A 9229-nucleotide genomic window follows, 5' to 3' on the forward strand; every position below is an offset into this window, starting at 1 on the left:
TACCACCAACAAACTACAGGATGCCCGTTTGGTTTGACTTCCTCACACCTAAACTGCCTGCAAGGAGGGGCCCATGGGTCCAGGCCTCCCCAACCCGCACCCCCACTGCGGTGAGCACAGCCTTGGCAGCGCCCCCTCAAGAAGTCAGCTCCAGGAAATTGGTGACCACAGACCTTGTAGGAGCCTGGGGGCCTATCCCTCCTACTGGAGTCCTCCTGACTCCAGTGACCAACAGCCCCCCAAGGTCTCATCACTCCTCAAAACTGGGCAATGTGGTTCTCAGTGAGCTCCGGACCTTCTCGCATCTGTCCTAGGGAAGCCTAGGTGACAGCCAGAGCCAGCCGTGCAGCCCCAAGGCTCCACGCCCCCGTCCAGCTTTCTTACAGGCTTTGGCGATCATTGGCAAACCATGGGGCACGTGTTCTCAGGCACCCACAAGAGACAGGTTTGGGAGGGGAAGCGGCTGTAACCAGTCCTAGAGCAAAGCAGGGCTGGCAGGTTGCCCAGGGGTGTGGGCGGGGCTTCAAGAATGCCCTCAGCTACTTGACCGTGGGGCCTTAAGACACTCCAGGCCGTATCCACTGGAGGACATTCATGCTTTGAGGTCATTTTACCTGTTCTGTAACAAACTGACAGAGCTTTCGGGAACTTCACATCCCTGGATACCCAGGAGGTAGGTAAAGGGTAGGCAAGGATTCTACACCACTCTACAGTAAAGGGACAGAGCAACCAGAAAGGTCAAGTGACACAGAATGAGCCAGAGTCCACTTCAAGGCCCAAGGTCAATGAGGACACAGCTCTGCATACTCCTAGCCCCAAAGGAGTCGGCTGCTTCTAAGACGGGTTTATATGCTACACCTTATCTCCAAGAATATGCGGGAAAGGCCACAGAAACTCTGGCTCCTCAGTTAACATGTATTTACTGAGCACTCACTGTTACATGCTATGCTAAATTCCCTACACACATTACTTGGTTTAAACCTCCACTAACTCTTATCAGGCAGGAATGATTAATTTCCTCATTTTCCCACTGGCATCATCAGGCACAGAGCAAGCAGGTGACTCACTGAAGGTCACACAGGAAGTCCATGGAGGGGGGGCCAAGATTTGAGCCCAGGATGCCCAGAGCCTGTCTATCTGCAGAGGCTGGAGCCAGGATAGAGCCCCAAGATGGGGCGGCTTGTCTGGAACGTAAAGTATCCCATCCCCAGCCCCACCTCCCATCCCGGAGTTGGGAGCCCGTGTGGTACTGTTTCCCGACACCTTGCCCTGTACTAGGCACCAGGGATCCAGCAGAGAACACAAGTTGGGTCCTGCCGCCGGCCATGGCCACAGGCACTGGCTGAGGCAGGCAGCAGTGCAGAACAGTGAGGGGCAGGAGGACTGAAATCAAGTCAGTTCTCTCCTCCTGCACGTTTTACTTCCACCGGGCATCACTCTGGTTTTTGCAGCCCTAAACTTTAAGGCAGACAGATGTCCTGTGCCCCCAGCTAAACCCCTCCACAGTAGGCCTCCCCTTCGACTGGTGGCCTTGGCCAGCTCCTGCAATGGTCCTGCAGGCCAGCCGGGAGTGTAAACAAGGGGCCCATCTTCCTGAGACCTGGCACAATGTGGGTGCACACTCGGGACCTGGGCCTTCATTCACCTGCCAGGTGAATGCCTATTTCAACACCATTAGCTCAACAAACATTGACTAAGCTCCTGTATGTACAAATAAAATAAATAAATTTTTAAACACCCCAGGACTGGCACCTGTGGGAATACCCATTAAACCTGAGCCTCCAAGATTCAAAAGACAAGAGAGCAGAGAGAATAAAACTTAACAGCTGGAAACTGCCATTTTACAAATCTTTGTCAACCCAGCAGGTGGGCATATTAGCTCCTTTTTATACCTAAGGAATTGGAGGCTGAGCGGTTAAAGTAACTTGCCCAAGGTCACAAGCCCGTCAAGTGGAGAGCCAGGGTGCTCCTCAGTCCATGCTCTCTCCAACTGGCCTGGTGTCCCGCGGGCACACATAGGAGGGTGGTGTGCGGGAGACACACGTGAGCCAAGAAACCGGGGCTATCGTCACCTGGCTCAGGGGGCGTTCAGAGCTGCTCCCTTCAAAAAGACGGCTTCAGGGTGCCTAGCTGGCTCAGTTGGTTAAGCAACTGCCTTCAGCTCAGGTCATGGTCCCAGAGTCCTGGGATGGAGTCCCACATCAGGCTCCCAGCTCCATGGGGAGTCTGCTTCTCCCTCTGACCTCCCCTATCGTGCTCTCTCTCACTCTGTCTCTCTCTCTTTCAAAATAAATAAATAAAAATCTTTTAAAAAACAAAACAAACAAACAAAAAAAAAACCAAAAAGACGGCTTCAGAGCTCAGCCTCGAAGGTCAGGAAGACGGGGAAGGCCAGTCCACGCCCTAAGCTACTGCATTTTGTGTCTGGAGGCAGGGAGGCCAGTCGCGTGAACATTCTTGGAAGCCGGGCCAAGCCACAGCCCACCGATGCACAGACTTCTACCTGCCTCTGCCTAGGCCTCCCGAGTCACCAGGGAAGTACTTCCCGCCACATCATTCCATCAGAGGCCTGTCAGAGCCCCCCCCCCCCCCCCCCCCAGGGCTCGGCGGGGCAGGGCGGGGCAGGGCGGGGCAGGAATGCGGCCCATTTACAGAGGAGGAAACAGAACGGAAGCACCTGTCGGGAGCGGGAGCTTTCCCGGCTGAAGCCCCAGCATTTGGAATGGGGCCTGCCTGCCAGGATAGATGCTCCCAAAATATTTGCTGAATGGTAGCTCAGAGAAACTGAACGCCTTGCCCGAAGTCTCTCCAATTGTTGTAACTACACCACGGCCAAAAACTGAGCCTTCTGCCTCCCACCCAGAAGCCTTTGTATCCCTCCGCACTGTGTCCTCCCACCCACCCGCTCTCACCCTCCTGCCTCCACCCGGAAGAGCCGGCCTCCTCTGTCCACTAGTCTGCTCTGACCCCCCTCATCCCTCACCGCCCAAGCTCAGCAGGGAGGCTGTCAAAAGCAACACCCAGGTTGGGGCGCCTGGGGGGCACAGTGGGTGAAGCATCCAACTCTTGGTTCTGGCTCAGGTCGTGATCTCAGGGTCATGAGATAGAGCCCAGGCACAGTGCTCAGCTCAGTCTGCTTGAGTGCATGCTCTCACCTTAGCCCTCTGCCCCTCTCACTTGGGCATTCTCTCCCTCGTGGCTCAGTGGGTTAAGCCGCTGCCTACGGCTCAGGTCATGATCTCAGGGTCCTGGGATCGAGTCCCGCATCGGGCTCTCTGCTCGGCAGGATGCCTGCTTTCCCCTCTCTCTCTGCCTGCCTCTCTGTCTACTTGTGATCTCTCTCTGTCAAATAAATAAATAAAATCTTTAAAAAAAAAAAAAAAGGCAACAAGTTACTTTAGGTCTGATCTCCCATGTAATACCACTTCCTTATACCCGCACCACCCCACCGAGAACTAGGTGAAATTTTCAGACAAGAAAACGAGGCCCATGCAAGATTACAGAATTCACGGCAGAAAAAAAAAAAAACAAAAAAAAACCTTGGATTTTTCAAAAAGTCAGGCCCAGAGCCTGTCCCACACCCCCACCCCCTCCATCAACCCTGCCAAAGCACATGTTGGCTCCCCTTGGTCCAGAGATCCTCACAGGCTCTGGACGCCAAGCTCAACCTTCTTGCCTTCTTCACTACCCAGGGACAAGTGAGGGGAAGCTTCCTGCCCCTAAGATGGCTGCATTCCAGCCCCCTCCCCCCACGCACCAGTTAGGGCTCGGGACTGCTCACTTCCCCCTCTGCTCATTTCCTCAGCCTCAGGTGTGCCAGGCTCACATCCACCAATGTCAGCTCTTGCAACCACCAAGTCTACCCCCTAGATCGCCAGATTTCTCAGAGGACCCTGTTCCCACCTGGCTACGCAGAGGCCCGAGACACACCCACCAGCACCCAAGTCAGTTTCATGAGTCTATATATGTGTATACAGAGAAAGAGACGGAGACAATATAATTTTTCTCCCCAACTATATTTAATACGTTCATTCATTTGGTAATACACAATACTATACACCGATCCAGCGACCAACACTGGGGAGACAAGCGTATCTGCCTTCCCAGGAACTTCATCCCACAGTCCTGTCACTTGTGCCACAACTAGGCACATAGTAGGTGCTCCGTAAACAGGGATGTTTCCTCTACTCCCTGTGGAAGATCCCATCCACCTCCCTAATCCCACCTCCCCCATCCAACTTAAAATCTAGTCTCAAGAAGGCCTCACCCTGAAATTTTTAAAAGCCCCTACCCTTGCCCCATGAGAATCTCCAAATTACCCACTCCATTCACAGCTCCACCAACAGCCCAACAGTGCCAGGAAATAAGCCTGGTGAGTGGGGGGCTGTCACAGCCTCTCCCCCAGATCCACCCCCCAGACCCTGGGGGGGGGGGCAACAGGAAAAGGGGGAGGATGTTTAAGCAACTGTCAGGGTGCAAGTAAGTCAGCTCCAACCCAGAGACCTTTTGCTGTTGCCCTATAGGGCTGGGCCAGCCGAAGCCCCCGCCTGGGTCTCAGGTCGCAGGCTTTGAGGAAGCCCTTTGTGCGTGTGTTTTAAATTACCTCTGCTTGTCTGATGAAGTGAGTAAAAGGGCCCCGATTCAGGGCTTAGGATTCCTGAGTGAGCTAATACAGGATGCCTTTGGCTGGAAAAAAAAAAAAACTTCAGTCGGCTCCCTAAACTCCCCCCCTTTTAAGTTTAAAAAAGGGAATGAATGTTACCATTTTTGGACATGAGCGTTCTCCCTCAAGCCCAGCCCTAACCGCACTATCCAAAGGGACGCGCCATCCTGTCCCCCCCCCATTCCCAAATCAGCGGGGGGTGGAGGGGGGAGATGAAACGAGGAGGGACCGGATGGGAGCGGACAGCGGGGGGGCGGGGGGGCGGGGGGGCGGGGGGGGGGAGGGAGAGGAGGGTGTTCAGGGTACGTGGCCGCCTGGGGCAAGAGCTCACAGCACAGGCAGGAAGCAGAGGCAGGGTTGGGGCGCCCCCCCCTCCCGCCCCACAAGAGTGATTTCGGACCTCTTCCTGCCACCGGCCACTGTGCCCGGGTCCCATCGCCAGCTCCCAGCCAGCCCCTGTGGCGGCGTGCGCACCCAGCACACCTCGTCTGGGATGCCTGGGGATGGTGGCTAAGCAGGGATTCCCCAATGACTGACCCCCAAATATCCCAGTAAACAACCTCTTGTCCTGGAGCCCGTCAACTCTGATCAAGTTGCCCAAATTCGTCTTCTCCCAGGAATAAGCGGTGTCGGAGGGGCAGGACGCAAACGCAAACGCAAACCCGTGTCCGCCCGCAGCTGAGTTAAGCAATAAAACGGTTTGCCGTCCTGACCCCGCCCCCACAGGGCTGGCTAGGGAACCGGCTTCTGCCCCCTTGTTTTCTCGGCTCCGGCCCCATTCCAGCAGGTCCACACCTCCAGGCAGACCGAAAGGTGGATGCCAGTCCCCGGGGCGCCCGCTTTCCCCCGGCCTGCGGGCTGGGCTTGGAAGGAGCAGAGTCCCGCGATCCTCGCCCCCCGCAGGTACCCAGTCCAGGGCGGCCCAGGAAGCGCGCTGCCACCGCACGCCATATGGAGAGGCGGTCAGGGGGCGGGGAAGGGAAGGGAAAATCGATCCGGAGCAAGCAGCCACCGCTCCAGCGGCTCAGCCCCAGCCTCCCAAGCACCGCCTCCCACCCCCTGCCCACGCGGGGACCGTGCAGCTGCAGCCGGGTGGACTGAATCGCGGACCCCAAGGCGACCTGCCCGCCGGCGGCCCCACCTCCCCGCGCTCGGGCTCTGCGTTCGCGGGCTCTGGGAAAAGGGCTCTCCCCCTTCCGCCCGCGCCTGTAACCCAACACCCCACCTCGCAGCGGCCGCGCATCCCCCGCCCCCGCTCGTGCGAGCCTGGAGCCCGTTCGGAGCCGGGAGCCGGGAGCGCGGCGGGTGGAGCTGGTTGAGCCAGGAGGCTGCTGCGGGCTGGGGAGGCTGCTGACCTTTCTCTGCTGCTTCTCCCAGGCCGGGTCCAGGAGCAGGTCCCGATCCCAGTCCTCTTCGGGCTGCATGTAGTCGTTGGTTTGCTGGGAATCATAATGGTCCATGATGGTGCGCGCGTGCTACGAGCTGGATTTCTTCCTCCACCTTCTCTCCCGGCGGCGGCTGCTGCTGCTCCTGCCCCGGCGTGGGGAGGGAGTCGGGCTGGCCTGGGCTGGGCTGGGCTGGGCTGGGCTGGGCTGGGCTGGGCTGGGCTGGGCTGGCGGGGCCGGGCTCGCTCCCCTGCGCCCGGTTCCGCCGCGGCGCTGCTCGCGATAGCTACTGCCGGAGGAAGCGGCGGCGGCTGCGGCTGGAGCTCGCGGACTGCCTGCTTGGGACCTAATCTCCACGCACAGTGAGCGAGGCGGACACACTAGCGCTGCGGGAGCCGAGGCGGGCGGGGGCGGGGGAAAGGGGCAGAGCCCTCCCGAGGTTCTCCATTGGCCAGGCCGAGTTGCCCAAACTTCCCCCCATCGCCTTTCATTGGGAATTCCTGGCATCCGTCAGCCGGGCCGCGGCGCATATAGGTGGCTGGGCGGGCCCCCTCCCGGCGCGCACGCCCCCGCCCACTCCCCGGGTTCCCACTCCTCCGCCGCTCATGTGACACCAGCTTAAGCCGAACCGGACCGAAGCCGGGGGACGCTTCCCCGAGCTGTGAGACCGAGCGGCAGCGCGCCCCGGAGCCCCAGTCGCCGCCGGGGACTGGACCCGCTCCGCGTCCGCGGGAAGGCGGCGAACTCGGGCGAGCCGGCCTGAATCTGCTCCCCACGCGCGCCAAGCCCCAGGCAGCCAGAGGCTGGAGAACGGACGCAAGCAAACCCGGAAAGTATTTCATTTGTCCTTCCTAGGGTCCGGAGTAGTCTGCACCCAAGGAAAGGGGGCAGGGAATGCCGGAATGGAAAGGAATTTCCTGGGAATTTCCTGACTCGGTCCCTCCCGCCCCCGCCCGGCCCCGCCCGTCGCGACCCAGTCGACCCCTGCGCTCCGAGAGACCGGGGTCTGGCCCGCGAACGGCGTTCGGGGGTTGCAGAACTTTCCAGCCTCGCTACAGGGTCCTTTCTGGTCCGACCTCTGGCCCTGGGGACCGCTCTGCCTAAGGGCTTCCCGGTGGCGCCTACGTCGCCCGGCTTCCCGGGATCCCCTGCTGGTCCCCGCTGGCTGACAAGCAGGATCTACCCTCTTAGGCCAGCAGCACCCTGAAAACTGGAAGGGAGGGCCCTGAGTGGTCTACCTACTCCACTCCACGCCCCGCCCCCAGCACGCACCCCTGACAGATGGGCAAACTGAGGCTCAGGGTTGAGTTGGAAAAGGGGTTTTAGCACGTTTTCAGGACTCCAAGGCCAAGCCTGTAACCTCAGGCCTGACAAACAAAGCCTTATTGTTATTGGAGGAAGAAGGAGGGCAAGATTGGCCAAACACCTCTAACTTCTTGGTGCCTGCCTGGACTTCCTTCCCTGGGCCTAGTCGGTAGAGTCTAACACACCGCCCCAGCTGTGCCGCCCCAGCTGTGACAGATACCGGGAAGAGGCAGGCGCGACCTCCTGGTGGGCTCCTCTGGGGGATACCAGACCGAAGAACAGTTCTCAGATAGATCATGCACACAGTCGCACTTTTCTGTTTCTGCCCCGAGGACTGGCTGAGCCAACTGGAGATACTCCAGCTCGTCCATCCAGAGGCCAGTGAAGGAGTAAGGAGAGTGAATCTCCAGAAAGGACCATGGATTAGGATACTTCGAAAGGCCACAGACAAAAAGCTGAAGAATGTGCCTCTGTCTTTCAGAACCGCTGGCAGATGCTGTCGTAAGCAGATATCTGATGTGGCTTCCTGCGACATTAGTCAACCTCACATTTATGCAAGTGTTACCGGTCGGTGCCCTGCCTGCCACAGCCCCTGGCCGGGGAAGCCCTGCCTCAGAGCCAGAGAGAGTAGATTTATGGAGTATTTTATAACCATTTCTAAACTATGGCTCTAAACCTAACATAGAGGGTAATATGGTGCTGTAGCCATTCGCTCACTCAATAAATACTCGCTGAGCCCCATCTGCGTGTCTGGGAATGTGCTAGATGTTATGTATACAGAGATGAAAAGACACAATGCCTTCCCCATGCAGCCCAGCAGAGACAAGACGCAAAAACAAAAATAAAGCGCAAGGAGACAGCAGCTCAGACAGGGGAAAGCTCCGACCACGGAGCCCAGCCGGGGAAAGAAGGCTCCAGGTGTAACTTTTTGGAGTAGGTGAGATTCAAGTGGGCCTTCACAGCAAGTAGTTGGCAAGATGCAAGTGTGGGAGGCTCTTCCAGGCAGGAGGATCAGTCTGAGTACACGGCCGCAGGAAATGGGTATAAAAGGAATGCCTAACATTTCAGCGTGGCTAGACTAGAAATTCAAGGCCAGGAGGGGCAAGAGGTGGGGCCGCGGAGGTGGGCAGCTGCCAACCCACAGGGCCCAGTGCAGGGTGGGAAGTGCAGATCCGAGGGGAACAAGGCTGGACAGAAGCTGAGAGCCAGGTGCAGAGCAGCTGCAGTCAGCCAGGTAGGAACGGTGTCTCGGTCCATTTGGGCCACTGTCACAGAATACTGTAGATCGGGTGGCTTCAACAAGAACACTTACTTCTCACTGTTCCAGAGCCGGGGAGGTCCAAGGTTAGATTCAGTGTTGGTGAGAGCCTATAGCCTGGTTGCCAGAAGGCATCTTCTGTGTCCTCATGTGGCGGAAGGGACTCTGCCCTCATGCCCTATTCACCCTCCTAACAGCATCACTCTGGGGGTTAGGCTTTGCAACACAGCAACATTGAGGACAGGAACATTTAGTCAATTGCAAACAGAGGAGAGTGGGTAGACAAGAAACACTCAGAATATAAAACTGAGAGGACTCAGAGTTTCAGTGTGAGGACAGAGAGGAGTTTTTGCTCTTCTCACCCAGTGCCCCATCGGGGACAGACCATGCACTTCCTATATAATCTACGTAAGCCCTACCTAGGAGAAGAGAACTATCTCCACCTTACAGAGAAAAACAGCTAAGGCTCGGGCAGGTAGCTAACTCACGCAAGGTTACACACAGATACGTGACTCCTTAACCCATGCTTTGGACGCAGTGTTTCTCAGCCCTGGGATAGCTTGACACCCTCCCTGCCAGGAATATTTGGCAGTGTCTGGAGACATTTCTTAGTTGTCA

General features: G+C 57.6%; 1 protein-coding gene across 3 annotated transcripts in view; it reads right to left on the reverse strand.

Annotated features, from left to right (window-relative positions):
- ACTN1 (actinin alpha 1) overlaps positions 1-6634 on the reverse strand; it is a 96278-nt gene extending 89644 nt beyond the window's left edge. Inside the window, exon 1 of one of the 3 annotated variants that reach the window (XM_046008205.1) lies at positions 6019-6634. In XM_046008205.1, the coding sequence (XP_045864161.1) occupies positions 6019-6123 (105 nt within the window). In that variant the 5' untranslated portion in view covers positions 6124-6634. The remainder of the gene's footprint in view (positions 1-6018) is intronic. The other 2 variants (XM_046008206.1, XM_046008207.1) reach the window with 2 other exon arrangements.
- Positions 6635-9229: the final 2595 nt, after the last annotated feature.

This window comes from Meles meles, chromosome 6, assembly GCF_922984935.1.
Source record: "Meles meles chromosome 6, mMelMel3.1 paternal haplotype, whole genome shotgun sequence".
In the NCBI taxonomy this organism is placed as follows: Eukaryota; Metazoa; Chordata; class Mammalia; order Carnivora; family Mustelidae; genus Meles; species Meles meles.